This window comes from Dipodomys spectabilis, unplaced genomic scaffold (genome assembly GCF_019054845.1).
Source record: "Dipodomys spectabilis isolate Male_0828 unplaced genomic scaffold, ASM1905484v1 ptg000069l, whole genome shotgun sequence".
NCBI lineage: Eukaryota > Metazoa > Chordata > Mammalia > Rodentia > Heteromyidae > Dipodomys > Dipodomys spectabilis.
The window spans coordinates 9,973,376-10,001,258 of NW_024870746.1; the positions used below are offsets into that span (position 1 = coordinate 9,973,376).

At 39.9% G+C, this 27,883-nt stretch overlaps 1 protein-coding gene across 2 annotated transcripts; it reads left to right on the forward strand.

The window, feature by feature from the left end:
* The first annotated feature begins 1,023 nt into the window (after nt 1-1,023).
* Nucleotides 1,024-27,593, forward strand: Golph3l (golgi phosphoprotein 3 like). 2 transcript variants are annotated; one of them, XM_042681290.1, is made up of 6 exons: nt 1,024-1,205; nt 1,653-1,784; nt 3,724-3,912; nt 20,901-21,032; nt 22,222-22,336; nt 26,151-27,593. In XM_042681290.1, the coding sequence occupies exons 3-6, from the start codon at nt 3,730-3,732 to the stop codon at nt 26,576-26,578; spliced, it is 858 nt and encodes a 285-aa protein (XP_042537224.1). In that variant the 5' UTR covers nt 1,024-1,205; nt 1,653-1,784; nt 3,724-3,729; the 3' UTR covers nt 26,579-27,593. The 2 variants fall into 2 exon arrangements, with proteins under 2 accessions (XP_042537224.1, XP_042537223.1); XM_042681289.1 differs by lacking the exon at nt 1,653-1,784.
* The last annotated feature ends 290 nt before the right edge of the window (nt 27,594-27,883 follow it).

Consider the following 27,883-nt stretch of genomic DNA (forward strand, 5'->3'; position numbering starts at 1 on the left):
AGTGCCACTTCTGGCTTTTTCTGTTTATGTGGTGCTGAGGAATCGAAACCAGGGCCTCATGCATGCTAGACAAACACTCTACTACTGAGCCAACTTCCCAGCCCTTTCTAGAACTTAAGAATGTTAAGGCACATTTCTAGCCTTAGCATTTCCTTGGTTTTAGGAAAGAAGTCTTAAAACCTGCCTGAAAATAACAAAAAAAAAAAATTAACAAGCCTAAGGAATGTTAATATGAGCATGATGATAGAAATGCACCCATCAAGCTGGACGGCGGTGGCTCAAGACTAATCCTAGCTACTCAGGAGGCTGAGATCTGAGGATCGCCAGCCCTGGCAGGAAAGTCTATGAGACTCTTATCTCCAATTAGCCACCAGAAAACCGAAGTGGCGCTGTGACTCAAGTGGTAGAAGCGTGCTCGCCTTGAGCTCAAAGAGCTGAGGCACAGCGCCCAGCCCCAGAGTTCAAGCCCCCCCAAAAAAAAGAAAGAAAAGAAAAGACCAAAAAAAAGAAAAGAAAGACACGTACCTCTCAGTCTGTTGGTAAACCAAATAACATCCACAAACTGACATAATGTTTTAAAAGAACAGTCAAGTCAGGGTTTAGCTGACAGAAACAATCAGTTTTTAAATGTTTATTTATTAGATTTATTACTTGGATCCAAAAACTTAACTTGAAAATTGTCCCAATATGTATTGATCCAAGTAACATACCTGCTTTCCTGAAATTGCCCAACGGAAACCTTTCACGATTGGCAGCCCGTTTTAGCGCACTGGATGTTTTGATTGGCTGATTTAATGGGGGTGGGGAGCATAGCCCTCTTTCCTCTGTTCCACCAAGATTTCTTCATTGGACTGACCAGCTGTCAGGTTGAACCCAAACCTGCCTCCTTTTGGTGATGTTTGTCTGGATCGCAACACAATAGCCTGGGGAGAGCCTCCCCTCTTAAGCTCCGATAGGCTGGACTGAACCTTGGAGGTTTCTGATTGGCCCGATGAAGAAACACCAAGGTAGGTTGCCTAGTGATCCTAAGGAAGCTGATGTGTTATTCCCTCTCTGCAACGAAGGATCAGGAAGTTTGTGCTCTCTCCGTGGCTGAGAAGTTTTTCCACCTACTAAGACTGGGGTGGGGTGTGGAAACAGGTGTCTTCCTAAAATAGATCGCAAGCTGCAGCCTGAGTCCAACTGTAATCCAGAAGTAACATCAGGTAAGCAACGGGAAAATTAGATTTCCTAATGTACAAAAAAAAAGCTAATTTAAAAATCATTATTTTATAGGGGAAGCTAGGTTTTATTATATATATATATATATTTGGTCATTTGTTTTTTTTTTTCCAAGTAGGACTTGTGACTAGTAAATTTCTCAAAATTCCTCTTTGTCCAGTCCCTCCCCCTCCACCCTCATACACACACAAGGTTTAAAGTTTTTTTGGATTAGGTTAGAAAATAATCCCAATTGAATGCTAGATAGTTCCCTAATGTATATACTTCATAGTATATTTCCTCCACTTTTCTTGCCTCCTACTGAATACTGTATTTAAAATGTATACCGTTGTACAAAGAATCATTTGAAAATCACTTCATTTGTATTTCTATTAAAATGCTCACATGCATTTCTGAGGATTCGTGTTAATCAGTATATATTTATTGAGCAGTTACAACGTTAAAGACGTGCTAGTTGCTATGGAGAATATAAAAACCCAAGAAGACAATATCACTACCCTCGAGAAGTTTGCAGTTGAGACAGCCATGCCAAAAGAGAGACTATAATCAATACTTTAAAGGAAGTAAGTATAAATAAAGTTCTGTGAAAGTACAGCTGAGGGAGAGACCAATTCTGGCTTGAGACATATAGGTAAAGGAGAGACTGAATCACTCTTAAATAGGCCTTAAATAATGGATAAAATTTAGAGAAGAAAGGAAAAGAGAGAGAACCCTGAGAAAATACCATGGAGCAGAAGCAGAAAGAAAACAGGAGGCATGGTTGGAAAAAAGCTTGAAAACAATACCTATTTGGTGGTAATAAGAAATCCTGCTAGAAAATAGAACAAGATTCAGTCATAATGGCTCTTAAATCCTGTTCTTTTTATCTCAAAGATATTTTGTGTAATTTCTGGTTTTAAATATTTGTTTTATATCATCTTAAAGAAATGACATCTAGATTTGTATAAATGATTTATGTTAACTTTAAAATAACTATAGTAGAGTATAAGAGGATGTGTTTGACATAATTTGGGGGCGGGGGAGGAGTTAGGTTGTGGGACTTGAACTCTGGGCCTGAGTGCTGTCTCTGAGTCTTCAGCTCAAGGTGAGCGCTCTACCACTTGAGCCACAGTGCCACTTCTGGCTTTTTCTGTTTATGTGATAATGAAGAATTGAACCTAGGGCTTCATGCATGCTAGGCAAGCACTTTACCACTAAGCACATTCCCAGCCCTTACTAATGGTTTTTGTTGTTATTTCTTTATTTGCTATTTCTTTATTTGCAAGGTAGCTACTTAAGGCCTGAGATGCTAAGTACTGAAATTACTATACATGATTTTTTCAATATAATTTTTTAGCCTAGTGACCTACAAAGTGAATGCATAAGAGGCATTGAGAAGAAAATATAAAAGTATATATTTCTATTTCATTTTTCTTGTTCTTTATTTTCTAATTTGGTTGTCATTTTGTGCCAGTGAATATTTACAGAAGTTGTGTGTGTGTGTGTGTGTGTGTGTGTGTGTGTGTGTGTGTATGGCAGCTGAATGCTCATAATATTTTACTGTGCAGTCTCATTTAACTTGGAGATCCATTTTGTTTTGTTTTGTTTGGGCCACACTAGGGTTTGAATACAGAGCTTTGAACTAGTTAGGCAAGCACTCTAATACTCCTTGAGCTATTTGAGCCACTTCATACTTAGAAGTTTTGGGGTTTGTTTTTTGTTTTGTTTTGTTTTTTATTTGTCAGTAGTGCATGGACACTGTTCCTTAGTTTTATTAAAGCTCAAGGCTGGCATTCTACTACGTGAGCCACATCCCCAATTTCCAACTTATTTTGGTGTCTAATTGGAGATAAGAGTCTCACAGATTTTCCTGCCTGGACTGACTTCAAACTGGGATTCTCAAATCTCTGCTTTCTGAGTGGCTAGGATTATAGGCATGAGTCACCAACTCTGGGTTTAGAGATCTATTTTGTAAAAGATAGATAACCACAGTAGAATACCCTACTGAGTTACAGAATTGCAAGAAGTCAGCATGTTAAAAGGTGATCATTTTGGGCTGGGAAGGTGGCTCAGTGGTAGAGCGCTTGCCTTGCATGCCTGAGGCCCTGGGTTCGATTCCTCAGCACCACATAAGCAAAAAAAAAAAAAAAAAAAAGCCGGAAGTGGCACTGTGGCTCAAGTGGTAGAGCACTAGCCTTGAGCTGAAGAGCTGAGGGACAGCGCCCAGGCCCAGAGTTCAGGCTCCACGACTGGACCCCAAAAAAAAAAAAAAAAAAAAAAGGTGATCATTTTGATTAAAATTACTGATTGATCTCTTGTCATTGCTGTGGTCTAAAACTGTTGGATTTTAGAAAAGATACTGGGATACATTCCCAATTTTTCTGGTCATTAATATCTATATTTAAGTTTATAAATACTTTCCACTTGTGTACATTTTAGTATACAAATATGCTTATAAGCATACATATATGTATTTAACATTTTTATTATTCAGATATTTTTAACTACTCCTTCTAAAATTAGGTGAGAATGACCACTTTAACTCATCGTACCCGTCGTACTGAATTAAGCAAGAACTGTGAAAAGAAGGTAGAAAGTGAGGAAGACACTAGTCAAGAGAAGAGTCCAGATAATGAAGATTCTGGTGACGCTAAGGATATCCGCCTCACCCTTATGGAAGAAGTATTGCTCCTGGGACTGAAAGATAAAGAGGTAATGCAGTTAGATTTGTCAGGCTTTCTCAAAGAATCACATGCTGCAATGTCATAGGAAGTAATCTGATGAAATATTGTTAATGGTAAATTAACCTTAGAATAACCTTAAATTAACCTTAGAATTCCTCCATCTTGGAGATGGAGGAATTTGGGAGTTTACTACTGATACTCAGAGTAAAATTCGTAAGTATAATTGAACTCATAAGTATAAGCATAAGATTTCATACTTACAATTTTTCAAGTCAGTTTGATGGAGATATAATAACATCTTATTAAAGTAGGAAAGAGTTCTTATATTCAACTATTCTTGAGATTTAGGAGAAAAAAAGTCTTAAAATGAAAAGATGAGAACATGTATGATTAGCTATTTTAGAAATAAATGATGAATTGGTTGCTTATACCAAGAATACATTTTTCATTCTCTTCTAATATTTTAGAGAAGTTAAATTTCAGCAATTGATGAGAATTTTTTAATTTTGGAAAAAAATAAATTATTAAAAATAATTTCAGCATTCCTTTTCTAATTTTATTAATAGGACATTTATTTTGTAGTAGAATTGGTCTATAGATAGTCTTTCTAAATAACCAAATATTTTCCTTTCCTAGTAGCAGTATACATTATTTTTCTTTTGTGATTTAACTTTTTATTGTATTTTCCCATTACTCTTTCTCTCATGAAGAAGTTATGAAAGCATATATAGATGTCCTATTTTAAAGAATCTGCTCTCTAAGATTTGGGGGCCGGGATAGGAGTTTCACTAGGGATTGATCTCAGAGCTTTGAGCTTGTTAAATAAAGACTCTTACCTTTTTGTTTTTGCCAGTCCTGGAGCTTGAACTCAGGGCCTGGGTGCTGTCCTTGAGCCTCTCTGTGCTCAAGGCTAGTGCTCTACCACTTGAGCCACAGTGCACTTCCAGCTTTTTCTATTTATGTGGTACTGAGGAATTGAACCCAGGGCCTCATGCATGCTAGGCAAGCACTCTACCACTAAGCCACATTCTCAGCCCAGGACTCTACCTTTTGAGCCAAGTTCATTCAGGTATCCAAGAAAATATTGAGTGACTACTAAAATAAAGCTAGATTTATTACTGGCCTAACTTTTGAAAAATTAACAACTTAAAATATTACTTGATATTTAAAAAATGTTAAATTGGGCTTTGATAATTGTCCTTAAGTAGAAATCATTTGGCTACATATTTCTGGTAACCTGTCTTCTTAGGAATATTCTTATTTCTTATGCTTCATAGATTTATTGATTTATTATTGCTCTACAACATTTTTTGTTCTGTTGAATTAGCAAGTTGAAAAATTTGATCCATGTATATTTCCCCATTGGGCATGAACTCAGAGCCTAGATGCGCTCTGTTCCTGAGCATTTCTGTTCAAGACTAGTGCTCTACCACTTGAGCCACAGCTCCACTTCCAGCTTTTTTTTTTTTTTTTTTTGTCTGTATTGGGGCTTAAACTCTGGGCCTGGGCATGTCTCTGAGCTTTTCAGCTCAAGGCAAGTGCTCCACCACTTTAGCCACAGCACTACTTTAGGTTTTCTGGTGGTTAATTGGAGGTGAGTCTCACAGACTTTCCTGCCCTGGCTGGCTTTGAACAGTGATCCTCAGCCCTCAGCCTCCTGAGCAGCAGGGATTACAGGCATGAGCCACCAGTGTCCGGTTTCTAGCTTTTTTTGAGTAGTTTATTGCCCAGGCTGGTTTCAAACCACAATCCTCAGATGTCAGCCTCCTGAGTAGATTACAGATGAAAGCCACCAGCACATTTATTTTTAAACTAGTTTTAGAGATATGTATATCAGAAAATCTTGCCCACTATATTCTGCTAGCTGAAAAAGTTGAGGCTACTGTTTTATAAAAAGCAAATCAAATAAAAAGATAAAAACAACTCAATAAGGCATCGAAATAGAGCTTGACGGTATAAATACTGCTTTGAGACAACACTTATGTACTTCCTAGGAAATGTTCATTAACTATCGAAGGCCTAAAAGATCTGTAAGGTCTGCAATGTAACTCAGTGGTAAAGCCCTTACAAGGATAAGGCCTTGGGTTTGATCCCCAGGGCTCAAAAAGAAAACAGAGAGAGAGAGAGAGAGAGAGAGAGAGAGAGAGAGGGAGGGAGGGAGAGAGAGGGAGTGGGGAGGGAGAGGGAGAGGGAGGGAGAGGGAGAGGGAGGGAGAGAGAGAGAGAGGTAAAAACAAAAGCTTTTTATTTTGTTTAGGGTTTTTGGTTGATTGGTTGATTTGGTCTGGTCTGGTTTGGTTTAATGATGATGGGGAACAAATTTAGGGCTTTGTGCATGCTAGGCAATCACCCTACCACTGTTTGAATTTTCCAAAGAACTGATTAATTTTCTGCTGACCTTAATATCAGAATTTGCTTCTATACTAGAGAAAAAATACCTTTCCTTTGTGTGTTTATAAATTTGTAGTAGTTAACAGATTATATAGTAGATCCTTGATATCCCTCAAGGATCAGAGGAAATCGCCATTAAGAAAAAAAGCATGAGCCCGAGCTGGTGGCTCAAGCTTGTAATCCTAGCTACTCAGGAGGCTGAGATATGAGGATTGTGGTTCAAAGCGAGCCCTGGTAGGAAAGTCTGTGAGACTCTTAATCTCCAATAAACCACTCAAAAACCGGAAGTGGCGCTGTGGCTCAAGCGGTAGAGCGCTAGCCTTGAGCTGAAGAGCTGAGGGACAGCGCCCAGGCCCAGAGTTCAGGCCCCATGACTGGACCCCCAAAAAAAAAAAAAAAAGACATGAAAGTCTAACTTAAGTCACTACCTGTTTTTGCCTTATAGTTTCCTGCTTGCACAAAAGGAATAGTTTTACCAGTAGTTATTGTCACTATGAAAAGGTCAAGTATGTCAGAAGGACTTGTCTGTCAGGTTTTCTTTCTTTTTTTTTTTTTTTATTTGATTTGTGTGTTTAACATAGGCTGTTAAGAAGAAAGACAGGGGAGAAAACATTTGTTTTGTTCTTTATTACATTCAACTATGTAACTTGAATAATTTACCATTCTATAAAAGGAAATAAACTAAGAACAAAGTCCTATTTTGATAGGAAGAAAATACAGCATATGCTATTTCTCTGAGAGCCTCTCCCAACTCTAAAATGTACAGTGTTCTCTTCTAAAATACCTGATTTTGATATTATGACAAAGCCACCCACTTTAATTTTGACTTTTGACTGTAACCACAGAGCATATAAACTCACTGTGAGCCTTTTCATCTCTTTTGTACCCCTCATATTTCATGCTCTTATAACTTAAAGAGTTTTCAAACTGTTTGCACTTTTTCTTGACTGATCCTGTGACGAAAGTAACAACCCCACTTTATGGCCCTATCTCCAAATAGTCATATGCTGAGCTACTAGTGGTTATACCTCAACAAATGAAATTTGAGAGAATAAGATTAAGTTCAGAACAATGATTTACAAAGGTTTTAGAAGCAATTGTATGTCTATCTAAAATACAGTTTATCCTCAGGAAGTCTTGTTTAAATTGTATAATATGGGGCTGGGAAGGTAGGTAGAGTGCACAGTGGTAGAGTGCTCGCTTTGCATGCATGAGGCCCTGGCTTTGATTCCTCAGCACCACATAAGCAGAAAAAGCCAAAAGTGACACGATGGCTAAAGTGGTAGAGCTCTAGACTTGAGCTGAAAAGCTGAGGGACAGCGCCCAGGCCCAGAGTTCAGGCCCCACAACCGACAAAAATAAATAAATTGTGTAATAAAAGTCTGGAAATGTGGCTTAGTGGTAGAGTGCTTGCCTAACATGCATGAAGCCCTGGGTTCAATTCCTCAGTACCACATAAACAGAAAAAAAAACAGAAGTGGCACTGTGGCTCAAGAGGTAGAGCTTGCTCAAGCCCAGAACCGGCTAATAATAATAATAATAACAATAATAAACTATATAATAAAAGCCGGGTTTGATGATGCATACCTGTAATCCAATCAATATAGAGATAGGGGCAGGAAGATCTCAAGTTTGAGGACAGCCTAGGCTACTTATCAAGATCTTGTCTGGGCCACTGAAGGCCTGTAATCCTAGCTACTCAGGAGGCTGAGAGCTGAGGATCAAGGTTCAAAGCCAGCCGGGGCAGGAAAATCCTTGAGACTCTTATCTCCAATTAACCACCAGAAAACCAGAAGTGGCACTGTGGCTCAAGTGGTAGAACGCTAGCCTTGAGCTGAAAAGCTGAGGGACAGCGCCCAGGCCTAGAGTTCAAGCCCCACAACCGACAACAGAAAAAAAGAAAGAAAGAAAGACAGAAAAAAGAAAGAAAGAAAGAGAGAGAGAGGAGAGGGAGGGATGGAGGGAGGGATGGAGGGAAGGAAACATAGTAGATCACTGATCTGATAGAAATATTAGTTTTTATTTAATTTTTAAAATTTATATTTATTTAGTGGTGCCAGGGATTGAGCCTCCCACATACTGGACAAATACTCTGCCACTGAGCTATACCCTCAACCTAAAACGTTGTGTATATTGATAGCAACATACAATAACATGTAAATCTCTACTTGTCAAAATTTTTGACTTTGCCAGGTACTAGCAGCTCATGCCTGTAATCCTGGTTATTTAGGAGGCTGAGATCTAAGGATGTCAGCTTAAAGCCAGCCCAGGCAAGGAAGTTCATAAGACTTGTATCTCCAATTAATGACCAAAAATCCATAAGTGGATTCAAATGGTAGAGCAAAAAAGCTTAAGAGACAAAATGCTCAGGTTTTGAATTCAAGCCCCAGGACCACCCTTCCCTCACAAATGGTTTGTTTTGTTTTATTTTGGGTCCAGTCGTGGGCCTGAACTCTGAGCCTGGGCGATGCCCCTCAGCTCTTCAGCTCAAGGCTAGCGCTCTACCACTTGAGTCACAGCGCCACTTCTGGCTTTTTTTTTTTTGCTTATGGGTACTGAGGAATCGAACCCAGGGCCTCAAGCATGCAAGGCAAGCGCTTTACCACTGAGCCACCTTCCCAGCCCCCCACAAATGGTTTGAATGTAGCATTTGTGCAGTTTATGCTAAATTATACTTCAATATTGTGGGGAAAAAAATGTATAGAAGCTCCAGGCGCCGGTGGCTCATACCTGTAATCCTTGCTACTCAGGAGGCTGAGATCTGAGGATCGTGGTTCAAAGCCAGCCCAGGCAGGAGAGTCCGTGAGACTCTTATCTCCAATAAACCACTAGAAAATTGGAAGTGGTGCTGTGGCTCAAGCGGTAGAAGCTTGCTTTGTGCTGAAGAGTGCTGGGACAGCACCCAAGCCCAGAGTTCAAGCCCCATAACCGACAAAAAAAAAAAAATAATGTAGAGAGGCAAAAAAAAAACAAATCCAGAATTTTACCATCTTGTAACTACTGGTAAAATTTTAGTATAGATCATTATAGTTTAAAATTATATTTAAAATTTAATACATATCCTTATTGTACAAATGATTACAAAAGAATGGTCATATTAAGCAAGTTAGTTTACAGCCTTTTGTGTGCCTAATATAATGTGGACATAATGGCAATAAGTGTAAACACACCCATTGTTTTTAATGGTTTCATAGGATCCCATCAAATAATGTATATTATTAGCTTTTGAGGGTACTCTAAAACTGCCTAGAAAGCAGAACAGTGTGTTCCTGGTTCTCCAGTCCCACCTTATTTCTCTACTCTTACCTTTCACTGCTTCTGTGGATTTGCCACACCAGTCCTATTTGCTTTTATGATGATACTTTCCTCAGTTAGTTTTAATTTAACTTTTGCCTTTCTTTCAAAACATAACATAAACCCAACACTTTCCTTTTTCTGAATCCCTTTACATTTGTCATTCTTCTCAGTATTGCTTAGTTACTGTCTTTTATTTTGTAGTTTCTTTATAGGCAGTTGTTAAAATCACAAGCTTTGGACATACCTATATTCAAATCCCAGGTCTACCACTTAACCTAACATGGCCTGACTTTCCACTGTTGTTTTTTCTCTGTCTGTCTCTGACTGTCTGTCTGTCTTTCTGTCTGTCTGTCCTGTCTGTCTGTCTCTTTCTCTCCCTCTCCCTCTCCCTCTCCTTCTCTCTCTCTCTCTCTCTCTCTCTGTGCTGGTCTTAAGGCTTTAATTCAGAGCCTTGAGTACTCTCCATGAGCTTTTTCACTCAAGGCTAGTGCTCTACCACTGAGTCACAACTCTGCTTCTGGCTTTTTGGTGGTTAATTGGAAATAAGAGTATCATGAACTTTCCTGCCCTGGCTGGCTTCCAACTGTTATTCTTCAGATATCAGCCTCCTGAGTAACTGGAATTAGAGGAATGAGCCACCAGCGCCTGTCTTTTTTTTTTTTTTAATTCTTTTTTTTGATACTACTGGGGTTTGAACTTAGGGCATTGTGCTTACTAAGCAGGCAGTCAAGCTGTGTCACCACCTGTTTTTGTTGAAATGGAGTCTTGTGGACTTTTTGCCTGGGCTTGCTTGGAACTGGATCTTCCCAATCTTTCCCTCCTGAATAGCTGGGATTACAAGCATGCATAACCATGGCCAGCCTCCATTTGTTTGTTTGTTTATTTATTTATTTATCTATCTATTTATCTATTTATTTTTCGGTAGGTACTGAAACTTGAACTTATGGCCTGAGCACCATCCCTCTTTTGCTCAAGGCTAGTCCTGTACCGCTTGGAGCCACAGCTCCACTTCCAGTTTTTGAGCAGTTGTTTGGACATAAGAGTCTCAAGAGGACTTTTCTGCCCAGGCTGAATTTGAACCATGATCCTCAGATCTCAGCTTCCTGAGAAACTAGGATTATAGGCATAAGCCACTGGCACCTGGCCTTTATTCTTATTTAATAGAGATAGCACTGACTTCATAGTATTTTAATAAGAACCAAATCAACTAATAAAAAATTGGGGGGGGGGCTGGGAATGTGACTTAGTGGTAGAGTGCTTGCCTCCCATGCATGAAGCCCTGGGTTTGATTCCTCAGTACCACATAAACAGAAAAAGCCAGAAGTAGTGCTGTGGCTCAAGTAGTAGAGTACTAGCCTTGAACAAAAGAAGCTCAGGGATAGTGCCCAGGCCCTGAGTTCAAGCCCCAGGATGGGCAAAAAAAAAAAAAAAAAAAATTTGCTGGGCATAATAGGTACACACCTGTAATTCTCGCACTCATGAGGCAGAAGCAGGAGGATTTCAAGTTTAAGCCCAGTCTAGGCTATATAAAAAGTTCAAAACCAAGGGGCTGGGAAGGTGGCTCGGTGGTAGAGCACTTGCCTTGCATGCATGAGGCCCTGGGTTCAATTCCTCAACACCACATAAGCAAAAAAAAAAAAAAAGCCGGAAGTGGCGCTGTGGCTCAAATGGTAGAGCGCTCGCCTTGAGCTGAAGAGCTGAAGGACAGCACCCAGGCCCAGAGTTCAGGCCCCAGGACCAACCAAAAAAAAAAAAAAAGTTCAAAACCAGCCTACATGGCAAGACTAGGTTCAAAATAAAATTAAATTTTGCCAGGCATGGTGGCTCACACCTGTAATTCTGGCACTCAGGAGTTGAAGGTCAGCCTGCGCTACCTAGCAAGAGTCTGTCTCAAACAAACAAACATGGTCCACCTGTATAAAAAAAAAAAAAAGCAAGGGCTCCAGAACTGGGGCATGACTCAAGAGGTAGAATGCCTAACTAGCAAGCTTAAGACTGAGTTCAATCCCTAGGACAAAAAGAAAAAAAGAAAAAAGCAGGGCCAAGGATATGCCTCAATAGTAGTTCTATGTGACTTCTAAAAAAATTAAATAAATTACTGATGTATAAAGGAAGGGAAATGGTTTATAGTCATCCTCAAGGATGACAATTGTTACTGATGACAATTCCAGATTTGGAAATAACAGTTCCAGATTTTAGAAATACATAATTTTTGCACTCTTACAGTCTTTCCATTGATGTTTCCTTCTCACTTTTGCTTTTGTTTTATTTCACTTCATTTCATCCTGTTATTTTGAGACAAGATCCACTGGGTAGCCAAAGTTGGCCTGGAACTGATTCTTCTCCCCCAGCCTCCCCTGATTGCTGGCATTATATGTGTGCATTTGGCTTTTTTTAGTTATTTTAATCTAACTTGTTGCAAAATAATCTTTTTGAAACTTACTTCTTTGGATTTTGCTTCCATCTGTGCAACTGTGGAATGTCCTAGATTTTTTGTTTTGGGTATTCTTGAGTGTTTGTTTTTTTTTTCAATGTTAGAGTTGAACCCAGGGCCTTCCAACTGCTAGACAAATACTCTGCCACTGAATTACAGCCCCAGCCTCAGAAAAATTTACTTATAGTCATTTCATTATTTCTAGCAAGGTTTTAAAGGTAATTAACTTTGAGATAAAACTTGTAACTGAAGTTGAACATCTATAATCCTAACTACTCAGGAAGCTGAGATCTAAGGTTCACAGTCTGAAACCAGCCCAAGCAGAAAAGTCCCTGTGAGACTTATCTCCAATTAGCTACTCAAAACCTGGAAGTGGAACTGTGGCTCAAAGTGGTAGAGCACTACTAGCCTTGATCAAAAGAGCTCAGGGACAGTGCCCAGGCCCATGAGTGAAAGCCCCACAACTGACAAAACAAAAACAAAACAAAAAACTTGTAACTGCATTTAATTAAGTTTTTAGGCCTTTCATGGTGATAATAGGTGAGAAACCTATGTATCTCCCAGAACACTTCTCTTTTTTTTTTCTTCTTCTTCTTTTTTTTTTTTTCTTGTCAGTCATGGGGCTTGAACTCTGGGCCTGAGCACTGTCCCTCAGCTCTTCAGCTCAAGGCTAGCACTCTACCACTTGAACTACAGTGCCACTTCCGGTTTTCTGGTGGTTAATTGGAGATAAGTGTTTCATGGAATTTCCTGCCTGGGCTGGCTTTGAACCTTGATCCTCAGATCTCAGCCTCCTGAGTAGCTAGGATTACAGGTGTGAGCCACTGGCGTCCTGCTCAGAACACTACATTTCTTTTTTTTTTTTTTTTTGCCAGTCCTGGGGCTTGAACTCAGGGCCTGGGCGCTGTCCCCTGAGCTTCTGTTGCTCAAGGCTAACATTCTACCACTTGAGCCACAGGGCCACTTCCGGCTTTTTCTGTTTATGGGGTACTGAGGAATCAAACCCAGGGCTTCATGCATGCTAGGTGTGCACTCTACCACTAAGCCACATTGTCCCAGCCCTTCTTCTCTTTTTTTGAATGTCAGTACAGGGGCTTGAATTCAGAGCCTGTGCTCTTGCTTGACTTTGTGCTCAAGGCTAGTTTCTACCACTTGAGCCACACCTCTGCTTCTTGATTTTTGCTGGTTAACTAGAAATAAGAATTTCATGGATTTTACTGGCTTTGAACCATAATCCTTAGATTTTAGCCACCTGAGTAGCTAGGGTTATAAGAGTGAGCCATCAACTGGACATTGATGAACGAACTAAGCAACTCAAGGGCAGCCATGGGAAGGAGGGAATGAGAGGGAAAGAGGGAACAGCTAACACTAAGCAAAAGGAACGAAATGTACATATCACCCAATGTGGAAGAAATAGTTGTATTGTCAAAGCTTGTAGAATTCACAAACATTATAGACCATGATAATGACAATTTGCCTTGTGAAGATTAAAATGTGTTTGTGACTTTAAGTATCACTGTCTCACACTACTGTGAAATTTGTGTAACCACATAATCTCAATAAAAATTTTATTTAAAAACCAAAAAATAAATGAATTGACAAAAAAAAAAAAAAGAGTGAGCCATCAGTGCCTGGCTTTAGATTTCATTTCAAGTTGATCTGGAGTTTCCACTTAATAGAATATTGAGGAAAATGTGCTCTTATTTCTGAATCTCCATATATTACTATTTTAGGGCTGGGAAGATGGCTCAGTGGTAGAGCGCTTGCCTTACATGCCTGAGGCCCTGGGTTTGATTCCTCAGCACCACGTAAGCAAAACGAAAAAAAGCCGGAAATGGCGCTGTGGCTCAAGTGGTAGGGCACTAGCCTTGAGCTGAAGAGCGGAGGGACAGCGCCCAGGCCCAGAGTTCAGGCCCCAGGAACCGACCCAAAAAAAAACCCCAAAAACATATATTACTATTTTAGGTGATGCTTTGGGGAGTAGTCAAGTAGAGTTGTTGGAGATATACCACCACTTATTTTGTGTAGACATCTCATTGCACTTGTGCTTTTTTCTTCCCTCCCTTTGAGGATACTAAAGATTGAACTCACTGTGGTAGGCTAGTTAGAGAAGCACTCTACTTCTCTTGAGCTAAACCCCTAGCCCTTTTTGCCTTTCTTATTTTTTTCACATGTGTAACCAGGCTAGCCTATCTCCTATTTACACTTTCCACATAGCTAGGATGGCAAGTGTGTGTATCACTGCATTCAAATACTGAGATGAGGTCTTGGCTGGCCTTGAACCATGACCATCTCCGAGTCCACCTCCTGGGTAGCTAGGATGACCTGGCTTGCATGTGTGCTTTTTTTGTGGCAGTTAAATCTTCCCCAGTATTAGCATCCTTTGCATAGAACTATTGATGTTAGCATTTCAAACTAGTCAGACATAAGAACAATCTAAAGGAATAATACAGGAATTGAAAATGTAAAAGCTCAAAACCAGGTGCTGTTGGCTCACACCCATACTCAGGAGGCTAGGATCTAAGGATCATGGTTCAAAGTCAGCCCAGGCAGGAAAGCCCAGGCATAAGCACATAAGCTTAGGGATAGCACCTGGGCCCTAAGTTCAAGCCCCAAGATCAACATACACACACACACATATGCAAAACAAAAGTTCATACAAAATGTATATTTTTTCATTTTAGGAGGGAAATGTGTAAACCTAAGGGCATATATATTTATATGTATATAGATATAGATGTAGAGTGGCAGAGTGCTTGCTTAGTATGTATAAAGCTCTAGGTTTGATCCCAAGCACAACAAAAAAGTGTGTTGTGTATATGTGTGTGTGTAGAATGTTTTGTGTATGTGATACATGTTTTTGATGTTGTTCAAGCATTGAGAGATAAATATAATTAAATTTTAAGAAAAAGAAAAATCTCATTTCTCAGGAGTATTGTGAATATTACTAGACATTTTTCTTTTAGCCTAAAACAATCTTTCTTTAAAAACAAAATTATTATGGCCAGGCATTAGTAGTACATGCCTGTAATCCTAGGTACTCAGGAGGCTGAGATCTGAGGATTGCAGTTTGAAGTCAACCTGAGCAGAAATGTACATGATGCTTTTTTTTTTTTTTGGTCGGTCATGGGGCCTGAACTCTGGGCCTGGGCTCTGTCCCTCAGCTCTTCAGCTCAAGGCTAGCACTCTACCTCTTGAGCCATAGCACCACTTCTAGCTTTTTCTGCTTATGTGGTGCTGAGGAATCAAACTCCGGGCCTCATTGCATGCAAGGCAAGCACTTGACCACTGAGCCACCTTCCCAGCCCTACATGAGACTCTTATCTCCAATAAACTACTCAGAAAAAGTTGGATGAGGTGCTGTCACACAGGTGGTAGAGCGCTAGAATTAAGCACAGAGAGGCTCAGGGACAGCTGAGTTCAAGCCTAGGAACAGCCACAATAAAAGAGAGAGAGAGAGAGAAATTATTGTGGCTGGGCACCAGTGGCTTGTGCTTGTAATTGTTGCTACTCAGGAGGCTAAGTTCTGAGGATCATGACTCAAAGCCAGCGGGGCAGGAAAGTCCATGAAACTGTTATCTCCAGTTAACCACCAGAAAACCAGAAGTGGCACTGTGGCTCAAGTGGTAGAGCACTCACCTTAAGCTGAAGAGTGCAGGGACAGCACCCAGGCCCAGAGGTCAAGCCTCAAGACTAACCAAAAAAAAAAGAAAAAGAAAAAAAGCCAGCCCAAAAAGAGACTCTTATCTCCAGTTAACCACCAAAAAGCCAGAAGTAAAGCTGTTACTCAAGTGATAGAGTTCTAGCCTTGAGCAAAAAAGCTCAGAATAGCTCCTGGGCTCTGAGTTCAAGCCCAAGCACTAGCACAAAATAAATAATTTAAACAAACAAAAATGTAAAGGAGTCGGAGGTGTAGCTCCAATTAATCACAGAAAAAGCCAGAAGTGCTATAGTTCAAATGGTACAGTGCTAGCCTTGAGCAAAAGGAGCTTTAGGGACAGCACCTAGACCCAGTGTTCAAGGCCCAGGACTAGGAAAAAAAATCATTTGGAGAGTTTATATGTTTTAAGTTCTTATAGTGGGGAAATGTAATATACAAAACAAGATTTCTATATCCCTCCATTGTTCTTTACTTACAGTGCTTCTCATTTATAGTTCTGTTGACAATCTGACACTGTCACTGAAATGGAAGTTATATATGGTCAGGAAGAACTGAAAACACAAAAGAACTTTTCCTCCAGTCGCTTTAATATTGGCTGAAATATTTGCACACCTGTTGAGATTTATATTCACTAGGATTACATGTGTTATACCTAAGTAAAATATGTGTTCTGAAGTAGGTTACAATTTAACCTTAACTGGGCAGCTAAATTGTATAAAATCAAATACTAAACTCAAAAACGTAGTCTTACCCCTCCCTAAAGAATACATTTGAGGCTGGCAGGAAAGGAAACTAATCTCTCTCTTAAGTTGAAGTTAAGGCCTTCAGGAAATTTGGAGATGTTTAAGGGATGTTTATGGCTCAAACTGAGCTTTTGCTAGGTTAACACATTTGTTTTCAATAATACATTTATGCAATCAAGAAATATTTATTGAGGAGCTAGAGATGTGGCTCAAGAGGCAGACTACCAACAGTGAGTAGAAAAGCCAAGCAAGAATTTAAGGCTCTTGAGTTCAAGCCCCTATACCAAAAAATAATAATAATAATAATTGTAATAGTAGTAGTAGTAGAGAGTCTGGGGATGTAGTTTTTACATAATGAAACCCTGTCAAAACAAAAGTTTAAAAAACCCACAGGGTTAGATTTTTTATTTTTTGACAGTTCTGGGGCTGGAACTCAGGCCTGGAGCTTGTGCTCATCTTTCTTGCCTACAGCTGATTCTCTGCCATGGGAGCCATACCTTTAAGTCTGGCATCTTTCTGGTTAATTGAAAATAGAGTCTCCAGATTTTGTCTCCAGACTCCATCCAGTCTTTTCCTCCATGACTAGCTTCAGACCTGGATACTCCAAGTCTCAGCCTCCTGAATAGGATTAAAAGTGTGAGCCACTGGCATCCAGCTACAGGATTAGGTTACAGATGAAGAGACAATAAATTGGAAGATAGATATAAAGTAACTCCCTACCCTGCTGGCCACAAGTGTATGCTACTCTGCACAGTATTGTCATCTAGGAGGCTGGAGGCAGGAAGATTGCTTGTCCCCAGTATTTGAGACCAGCCTGGACAATATAATGAGACCCTGTCCTCCAACCCTGGATATAAAACTCTCCAAAGGGGCTGAGAAGGTGGCTCAGTGGTAGAGCGCTTGCCTTGCATGCCTGAGGCCCTTGGGTTCGATTCCTCAGCACCACATAAGCAAAAAGAAAAAAGCGGAAGTGGCGCTGTGGCTCAAGTGGTAGAGCGCTAGCCTTGAGCTGAAGAGCTGAGGGACAGCACCCAGGCCCAGAGTTCAGGCCCCACGACCAGACCCAAAAAAAAAAAAACCCCCCAAAAAATAAAACTCTTCAAAAAGCAATATAATGAACAAGTAAATGGAAAATGTTTAAAACATAATGTGGGAATCAAGAAAGACTTAACTGTGAGAAAAACAATAAAACAGAAGAAAAACAATATTCTTAGATAGGAAAGCCAAGATGAAAAGAACTGAACACATAGGAACAGAAAACACAATATATATCAAACAGGACAAATAAGTTCACACACAGTCATGTGTGGGCACGGATGGCTTACCTCTATAATCCTAGCTGTTCAGGAAGCTGAGGTCTAAGAATCACAGTTCAAAACCAGCCTAGGCAGGAAAGTTTGTGACTCATATCCAAATAACCACCAAAAAGCCAAAACTGGAACTGTGGCTCAAGTGGTAGAGCAGTAGCTTTGAGCAGAAGAGCTCAAAGATAGCACCCAGGCCCTGAGTTCAAGCCCCAAGACAGGAGGAGGAAGAAGAGGTGGGGGAAGAAAAGCAAGAGGAGGAGGAAGAAAAGGAGAAGGAAGGAAGGAAGAAAGGAAGGAAGGAAGGAAGGAAAGAAGGAAGGAAGATCAGAGAACAAAAAAGTATTACCTACAAAGAAATCACAACCCATTAAGAATGATAAACTTCTCACTGTACCTGTGGAAGCCAGGAAAGGAAGGCATACTACTTTCAATGTGATGAGAAGAACTATCAATCTAGAACTTTATATCCAGAGAAACTTTCAAGAATGATAGTAAAATAAAGGCATTTCAGATAAAATAGAATTTGCCTCCAACAGACTCACTTAAGGAAATTCTACTTTAGGAAGAAAGAAAATGGTTCAAGAGATGCAAGAAGGAACAGTGAGCAAAGAAATTGGTAAGCATCTGAGTAAATTAAACTGAGTGCTACCTGTATAAAATAATCATTAATATCTAATTTGTGAGGTTAAAAAAGATAAAATACAGGCCAGGTGCTGGTGGCTCACGCCTGTAATCCTAGCTACTCAGGAGGCTGATATCTGAGGATTGCAGTTCAAAGCTAGCCTGAGCAGGAAAGTCCATGAGACTCTTATCTCCAATTAACCACCAGAAAACCAGAAGTGGCACTGTGGCTCAAGTGGTAGAGCACTCACCTTGAGCTGAAGAGGTGAGGGACAGCGCCCAGGCCCAGAGTTCAAGCCCCACGAATAACAACAACAACAAAAATAAAATAAAATACCTGTACTAGTAGACAACCAGAAAAGTGGTAAAGAGTATTGATTAACATTTGAGTTTTAAATTTTGTTAATTTAAAATTTATGGTCATACATGTTAAAATTTTAAGGATAATTTCTAGAAGAAATAAGTCCATAACTTCCAAGCTAATAAGAAGGGAATATAGATTTTTTTTTTAATTGAGGAAAGGAGCACTAGAAGATGAATTCAGGGCCTCAGGTACTCACAACTTGAGCCATATCTCTAGCCCTAAAAAAAAAAAAAAAAAAAGTTAATTATTTTGGCAGTACTTTGCTTTGTGACCTACATAATGGCTATAAATCTTAGATTCCTCAGCTTTACATTTGGTCAATTGTAAATACTTCTACAGGGTTGTTGTGAAGATGTAACCAAATTATGCATGCACAAATCTAGTACATTAAAAAGCTCAATATGTATTAGATGCTAGTGATAATGATTTTTTTACCTTTTTGCTGATAGGTAACACCTGCTAGAACCTCTAGCCAAATATACCTAAAGCATATTGAGCCATTCTAATAACTGATAGATCTTCCTCATGTTGATCCTAACTCCTTGCTGAGAACTTTCATGGTTCATTATTTGCCTTTCTTTTAAAAGTTCAATTTTTTCCACAACCTGTTGTCATGGTTTTTCTTTCAGCACTTTGAGTTAGAATTCTATAAACACATTTGAGACCTCTTTGACAGTTTTGCTTAGACATCCTTTTGAAGACTAGGTAGAATTTGGGTCATTTTGTCCATCTAGAAAACTTTGTACCAAATTCAATTTATTTGTCAAACCCCAGCCCATAATGGTTCTTGACTACTGTAGCTCTAAATTTATAGCTTGAAATTCTATCATCCAAACTAAACTTTAACCAACCATTTATGCCTATTTCTTCTAATAATTTTTTAAAACCTTTTTTTGTCAGTCCTGGGACTTGAACTCAGGACCTAGGCACTGTCCCTGAGCTTTTGCTCAAGGTTAGTACTCTACCGATTGAACCACAGTGCCACTTCCGGTGGTACTGAGGAATCGAACCCAGGGCTTCATGCTTGCTAGGCAAACACTCTACTACTAAGCCACATTCCCAGCCCTTAAAAACTTTTAAAAGTTTCAAAGACAAAGGAAAATTAGTTCATATAGTCAAGAATTTTCATCAAGCATACATGGTCTTTCCAGTTAGCTTTTTTTTTTTTTTAAGCTCCTATGGCAATGTCTCTTGTTTTATGTCTTGGTGTATTCCCTATATCTTCAAGAGAATGGGAACTAACACTGAAATGGTTCCTGTATTATAGGTGCAAAGCTCATTGCTTTCTCACGTATTTCCTCTCATTTAATTCCCACAGCAATCTTACATTTTATGGATAAGGAAAGTACACTTTAGGAAGGTTAATAAACTCAAGCACTTCACTAATCAGTGGGTTTCTATGGTGCTTTCCATCAAAATAGCTTGCTGGGCTGGAGATGCACCTCAGCAGTAAGAGTTCTTGCTTAGCATATGTAAGTCACTGGGTTCAATGCCCAGCACAACACACACAAAAAGCTTACTAATATTTATCTGGGAGAGGTAACAAACCTAAATGGCTTAGGCTTTTTTTTTCTAATATATTTGTACTCTATTTACAGTGTCGTGGAAACATTTTTTCAAAACCAAAATTCTTCTGGGTGCTGGTAGCTCTCAAATGTAATCCTAGCTACTCAGGAGGCTGAGAAGGTCTAAGGATCACTGTTTAAAGCCAGCCTAGGCAGGAAAATCCATGAGACTCCATTTCCAATTACCCACCAAAAACCCAGAAGTAGAGCTATGGCTCAATTGGTAGAGCCCTAACTTTGAGCAAAAAAACTCAAGGACAGTAATCATGCTCTGAGTTCAAACCCACAGACCAGAACATGAACACACACACACACACACACACACACACGCACGCACGCACGCACGCACGCACGTGCGCACACGTGCATGCACCAAAATTCTTCTCAAAATTAAAATTTGGCATTCCAATTACCAACTAACATCTAAGCTTAAAATTGTGAAGGTAGATAAGATTTAAAAAACATTCTATTATCTCCTTCTGTACTTTGCTTTTAGTTCATGTAATGGGATGTGAAATAAATTATATACACATACACACACACACACACACACAATCACACCTCATTCTTAGGATGCAGGCTAGATGTCTGTACTCCTTTCAGAATATTCTGTTCTTTTTTTCCCCTTTCCTAGGGTTACACATCTTTCTGGAATGACTGCATATCATCTGGCCTGCGAGGGGGCATCCTGATAGAGCTGGCTATGCGAGGTCGAATCTATTTGGAACCTCCTACCATGAGGAAGAAGCGACTTCTAGACAGAAAGGTATAGCATCTTCTATGAGCATATTATTACTTTTAATTTGTTATTATAGAGGAGTGATATACAATTACTCATGGAATTGTAATCCTTTCATGCAGTGTCTTCTGGTCCCTCACTTTATGAACATCCTCTTTTAAGTTAAGGAAAGTCAAATGCCAACAATACATTTTGGAAGAATAAGAAGATTTAAGTTGGGCCGGGTGCTGGTAGCTCACACCTGTAATCCTAGCTACTTAGAAGGCTTAGATCTGAGGATCACAGTTCAAAGCCAGCCCAGGCAGCAAAATCCCTGAGACTCTTATCTCCAGTAAACCACCAGAAAACCAGAAGTGGTGCTGTGGCTCAAGTGGTAGAGCACTATCCTTGAGCTGAAGAGGAGACGGACAGTGTCCAGGCCCAGAGTTCAAGCCCCACAACTGACAAAAAAAAAAAGAAGATTTAAGTCATTATACAAGCTAACTATCCTATATCAAGAGGTTAAAAAACTATCCTATATCAGAGGTATTTTTAGTCTAAAAAATTAGAGAAGGCTCATGATTTTTGCTTCTTTCTTTTTGTTGTTACTCCAGTCCTGAGGCTTGAACTCAGGGCCTGGGCACGTCCCTGAGGTTTTTGCTTAAGGCTAGCATTCTACCAGTTGAGTCACTGCTCTACTTCCAGTTTTTTTTTTGGTGGTTAACTGGACATAGAGAACCTCTTGGGCCAGGAGCCGGCTTTTGCCTGTAATCCTAGCTACTCAGGAGGCTGAGATCTGAGGATTGTGGTTCAGAGCCAGCCTGGGCAGGAAAGTCTGTGAGACTCTTATCTCCAGTTAGCCACCAAAAAACCAGAAGTGGTGCTGTGGCTCAAGTGGTAGAGCACTAGCCTTGAGCTTAAGAGTGCAGGGACAGTGCCCAGGCCCAAAGTTCAAGCCCCATGACCTACCAAAAAAAAAAAAAGAATCTCTTAGACTTTCTTGCCTGTGCTGTCTTCAAACCTTGATCTTTAGTTTCCAGATAGTTAGGATTACAGGTATAAACCACTGGCACCTGGCTCCACTTCAGATTTTTTTTTTTTTTGTCTTCCCACTATTAGCTCATACTACATTCTAAACTTACTTAGGACAGGGACAGTTTGTTGTTTCTATATTTTCTGTAACAACTAACCAGTAATGTATATATTATATACATTTTTGTTTCTTCCTTTCTCAAAGGTACTGCTAAAATCAGACAGCCCAACAGGCGATGTTTTACTGGATGAAACTCTCAAACACATCAAGGCAACTGAACCCACAGAAACTGTCCAGACATGGATAGAACTACTTACTGGTAAGCTAATTCAAAATGATTCAACAATTTCACACTTGATTATTTTTATCATAACTAAACTTTTTCAATGTATGTATTTTCTGTAACCTTACCCTGAAAGCTCTTTCTCAGTGTTTTGTGTCTAACTATGTAGCCCTTGCTGGCCTCAGACTTATAATCTTCCCATCTCAGCCTCCCAATTACTAGGATTGCATTCATGTACCACCAGTTCATCATAAGAAACTTTTGCGGGGGTTGAGGTGTAGCTCAGTGATAGCATGCATGAGTTCAATCCCCAAACCACCCCCTCAAAATAGGGAGGGAGGAAAAAATAACTTTTTTAGACATCTTTATTTTTTTTAATCTTTATTGAGATGACAACAGGATAGTAAGACTCTTGTTTGTTGAGTATTTTATCATGGAAAGATTTTATATTTTGTTAAGTACTTTTTGTGTGTTTATTAAGATGCTCATAGGTTTTTTTAAATTAGTATGGATGTTATTACATACTTTAATTTTGGAATGTTGAGATAAACTTTGCATTTCTGTAATAAACTTTATATTGTCATAGTATACATATTCCTTTTTTTGGGGGGGGGGGTCCGGTCGTGGGGCCTGAACTCTGGGCCTGGGCGCTGTCCCTCAGCTCTTCAGCTCAAGGCTAGCACTCTACCACTTGAGCCACAGCGCCACTTCCGGCTTTTTTCTTTTTGCTTATGTGGTGCTGAGGAATCAAACCCAGGGCCTCAGGCATGCAAGGCAAGTGTTCTACCACTGAGCCACCTTCCTAGCCCTTTTTTTTTTTTTTTTTTTTGCCAGTCTTGGGGCTTGAACTCAGGGCCTGGGTACTGTTCCTGAGCTTCTTTTGCTCAAGGCTAGCACTCTACCACTTGGGTGCCACAGTGCCACTTGGGTCTTCTTCTGTTTATTTGGTACTGAGGAATTGAAGCAAGGGCTTCATGAATGCTAGGCAAAACACTCTACCACTAAGCCACATTCACAGTCCTATACATACTCCTTTTATGGGCTCTTGTGATATCTTTGGTTTTTTTACCTGAATAAAACTGACAACATAAAATAAGATATTCCCTATTTTTTTATTTTTTGGTTGTGTGGCTTGAACTCAGGGCCTAGGTACTGTCCCTGAGCCTCTTTGTGCTCAAGGCTAGTGCTCTACCACTTGAGCCACAGTGCCGCTTCTGGTTATTGAGTAGTTAATTGGAGATAAGAGCCTCGTGGGGACTTTTCTGCCCAGGCTGGCTTCGAACCACGATTCTTAGATCTCAGCCTCTTGAGTAGCTAGGATTACAGGCATGAGCTACTGGCACCAAGCTCCCTATTTTTTTGTCTTTTCAGTTTGTAAAGGATTTTTCTTTAAACATTTAGTACAATTGCCTTGTAGCCAGGTGTCAGTGGATCACAGTTCAAAGCCAATTCAGGCAGGAAAGTCTATGAAATTTTTATGTTCAATTAACCACAAAAAGCCAGAAATGTAGCTGTGGCTCAAATGGTAGAGCACTAGCCTTGAGCAAAAAAAGCTCAGGGATAGCACACAGGCCCTGAGGTCAGCCCTCAGGTCTGACGCCCCACAAAAAGGAAAAAAAGACATCTTGTCAGGCTTTGCTTTGTGGGAAGTATTCAAATTATGAAGTCAGTTTATTCACTTGTTCTAAGATTTATTCAGAGCTGGGTATGTTGGCATACTCCTGTAATCCCATCACTTAGAAGGCTAAGGCAGGAGCATTTTTTAATTATAGCCCAGACTGAGCCAACCCTTTCTCAAAAAGGGATGGAGATGTTGCTTAGTGATAAAGCACAATTGCCTAGCCTTGAGGTCCCCTTCCCCCCTAAAAATGTAATTTTTTCTTTCTGGATTTTGTCCATTTCACCTAAAATTATCTAATTTATTGGCTCATTGTTTATAATATTACCTTTTTTATTCTTTTTTATCCTCTTTTTCAGTATGAAATGTTTTTCTTACAAAATAAGACTTGAAAATCAGAATTATTCTTTGATCCATAGCTTCAAAATGAATATTGTATTAGAAAGCATGAAAACAATCTCATTGAACATCTCCTTCGGAGCACTTTGGTGACTAGGTGCATTATCAATGAACAGTAATACTTAAAATAATTTTTTTTTTCTGAGCAATAGGTCTCAACAGGGGACTTAAATTATTCAGTACAGCCAAGCACTGGTGGCTTATGCCTGTAATCCTAGCTACTCAGGAGGCTGAGATCTGAGGATCACAGTTCAAAGCCAGCCCAGGCAAAAAAGTCTGTGAGACTCATCTCCAATTAATCACTAGAAAACTGGAAGTGGTGCTGTGGCTCAAGCGGTAGTGCACTTGCCTTGATCTGAAGAGCGCAGGGACAGCGCCCAAGCCCAGAGTTCAAGCCCTATGACCGACCAAAAAAAAATTATTCAGTACACATGTTGTAAATAAGTATACTGTCATCTAGGCTTTGTCCCATGCGTACAGCACAGACAAATTTACAATAATTTTTTTATTTTCCTTTGTGAAACTAGAGTTTGAACTCAAGGTTTCTATCCTTAGTTTTTCAGGTAGTCTCTTGCTTTTCTTGCCCAAACTAGCTTGGATCTCAATCCTGGAATAAAGTTTGTTTTGTACTAATAAGTGAAGGGAAACTCAGCGCTCTCAGCTTTACCAACCTAAACAATTTATGTACAATACAGGAAAGAATCATCCAGGAAGAACTGATGACCTGGAGAGAATTTGAAAATCACAAGAGTGATTATCAGTGTCACAGAAAAGTAATATACAGAGATAATATCCATAAGCACTAGCAGTATGGAAGCCTTTGATGACTTTCTTTCTTTCGTTGATTCTTTCTTTTCTTCCTTCCTTCCTTCCTTCCTTCCTTCCTTTTTTTTTTTTTTTTTTTTTTGGTGCTAGTCCTGGGGCTTGAGTTCAGAGCTTAGGGTCTGGGCACTGTCCCTGAGTTCTTTTTGCTCAAGGCTAATACTCTACTACTTAAGCCACAACTACATTTCCAAATTTTTTAGTGGTTAATTGGAGATGAGTTTCATGGACTTTCCTGCCTAGGCTGGCTTTGAACTGTGATCCTCAGATCTCAGCTGCCTGAGTAGCTAGGATTACAGGTGTGAGCCACAGCGCCCAGCTTGACAACTTTTTTTTTTTTGTCAGTTGTAGGTCTTGAACTCTGGGCCTAGGCGCTGTCCCTGAGCTCTTCAGCTCAAGGCTAGTGCTCTACCACTTAAGCCAAAGCACTATTTCTGGTTTTCTGGTGGTTAATTGAAGATAAGAGTCTCACGGACATTCCTGCCAGGGCTGGCTTTGAACCATGATCCTCAGATCTCAGCCTCCTGAGTAGCTAGGATTATAGGTATATACCACTGGCATCTGGCTTTGACAACATTTTTTGAAAGTGTCTTAATATGAAATATTATTAGAGTCAAAACCATAGTATGAAAGACAAAGGAGTAAATGGACTGGGAGTGAATACAGATCATTCCTTCAGTTATGCAGATTATTCTTTAAAAATTTTAACCATTCAAGACTGGGAAGGTGGCTCAGTGGTAGAGTGCTTGCCTTGCATGCATGAGGCCCTGGGTTCAATTCCTCAGTAGCACATAAGCAGAAAAAGCCAGAAGTAGTGCTGTGGCTCAGAGTGCTAGCCTTGAGCTGAAGAGCTGAGGGACAGTGCCCAAGCCCAGAGTTCAAGCCCCACAACCGGCAAAAAAAAAAAAAAAAAAAAAAATTTTAACCACCATTCAAGATTGCAAATAACTTTTTTTTTTTTCACTTGTTTTCCTCTGTCCTTTCATTATATCCTATTTCTTTTCCCTGTAGGTGAGACCTGGAATCCCTTCAAATTACAGTACCAGCTGAGAAATGTACGAGAGCGAATTGCAAAGAACTTAGTAGAGAAGGGTATTCTAACCACTGAGAAGCAGAATTTCCTACTATTTGACATGACCACTCATCCAGTGACCAATACAACAGAGAAACAGCGATTAGTGAAAAAACTTCAAGATAGTGTACTAGAGCGGTGGGTAAATGACCCTCAGCGTATGGACAAGCGAACATTAGCACTCCTGGTACTAGCCCACTCATCTGATGTACTAGAGAATGTCTTCTCCTCTCTGACAGATGACAAGTATGATGTGGCAATGAATCGAGCCAAAGACCTAGTAGAACTGGACCCAGAAGTGGAGGGGACAAAGCACAATGCCACAGAGATGATCTGGGCTGTTCTAGCAGCCTTCAATAAATCTTAAAGCCCGCAGGTGGGGCTTTCCCTTGCCCCTTGCTGGCTGGTGACTATTAGAGACCCCCATACTGAGTTTTATGTGGTGAGATGTTTTCATCATTTTTTTTTCCTTCTCTTGAATCAAATCATGACTTGGGGAAAGCAACTTCAGGGCTTCTCCCTAGAATTTGACCATTATGAGAAGTCTTTATTTTTCTCTATAGTTCCACTCCGTAGATAAAACTGGGTGAACCCACTCACCCCTATACACACACCACAAACATTTTCTCCCATTCCTTGGGTTAGTTTAATCAGTTATGTTTTTGGTTAAACAAGTGGGATTTCTCCAGCAATAGAATGTGATGAAGAGTGAGATGAAGAGCAATCTGTTTATTACATTTTTTCTGAGTTTGTTGTCTATCTTAAATATATATTTTCTGTCTTTGTCTCAGACTCTGTTAAATAATGTAGTTTATTGAAGTCTCTGAGTGAGGGGCAATGGAAACTAAACTAGTTTTTGGAGAAGCTGGTTTCTGGGATTATAGGTCCTGCTAGTGATTTTCTCAAGTTTCTTTTTCTAAGGTAATAAAAATGTCCCAGATTTGATTACCTGGATACCACAATCTTAAAGCCAGAAATAGATTGTATGCTCCCTCTTAATGCAATCCTGCTCCCTCATTCATTAAGCTCAAAGACTAAATGAAAATTATGAAGGGAAATGGGCCTGAGGATTTCCATCCTCTTGCATACAGCTTAAACTTTCATGCTCTTACTGAGCTGAGGGAATTGTAAGTTTCTGTTGTGGAATAATAGCACCCTGAGTCCAGAAAATATATCCCCAAATCTCACATCATCTTATCCCTTAATTTTTGCTTCTTACACAAATTGATTAAATTCTAGGAATAGTTTTGTCTATATTTAACCTAAGATACCCTTCTAAGTGTGTCTTGTTTCAGAATAACCATCATTCTGACCAAGTCTCTACAATGTTTTTCACTTCAATAAAGAGAATAAAGAGATATTTTATTAAGAAAGTTCCTAAACCAGGCACCAGTGGCTCATTCCTGTTATCCTAGTTAGCTACTCAGGAGGCTGAGATCTGAGGATCGTGGTTTGAAGCCAGCCAGAGAAGTCCCCATGAGATTTTTTTTTGCCAATCCTGGGGCTTGAACTCGGGGCCTGGGCATTGTCCCTGAGCTGCTCCTCCTCCCCCCCCCCCCCCTCCAGTCATGGGGTATAAGCTCTGGGCCTGGTCACTGTCCCTCAGCTCTTTAGCTCAAGGCAAGTGCTCTACCATTTGAGCCATAGCTCCACTTCCAGCTTTTTCTGCTTA

Coding starts and splice junctions, on each gene's coding strand:
- Golph3l (XM_042681290.1), top strand. CDS start 3,730: ATGACCACTTTAACTCATCGTACCCGTCGTACTGAATTAAGCAAGAAC. Junction 21,033..22,221: donor AGCGACTTCTAGACAGAAAG/GTATAGCATCTT, acceptor CCTTTCTCAAAG/GTACTGCTAAAATCAGACAG. Junction 22,337..26,150: donor ATGGATAGAACTACTTACTG/GTAAGCTAATTC, acceptor TTTTCCCTGTAG/GTGAGACCTGGAATCCCTTC.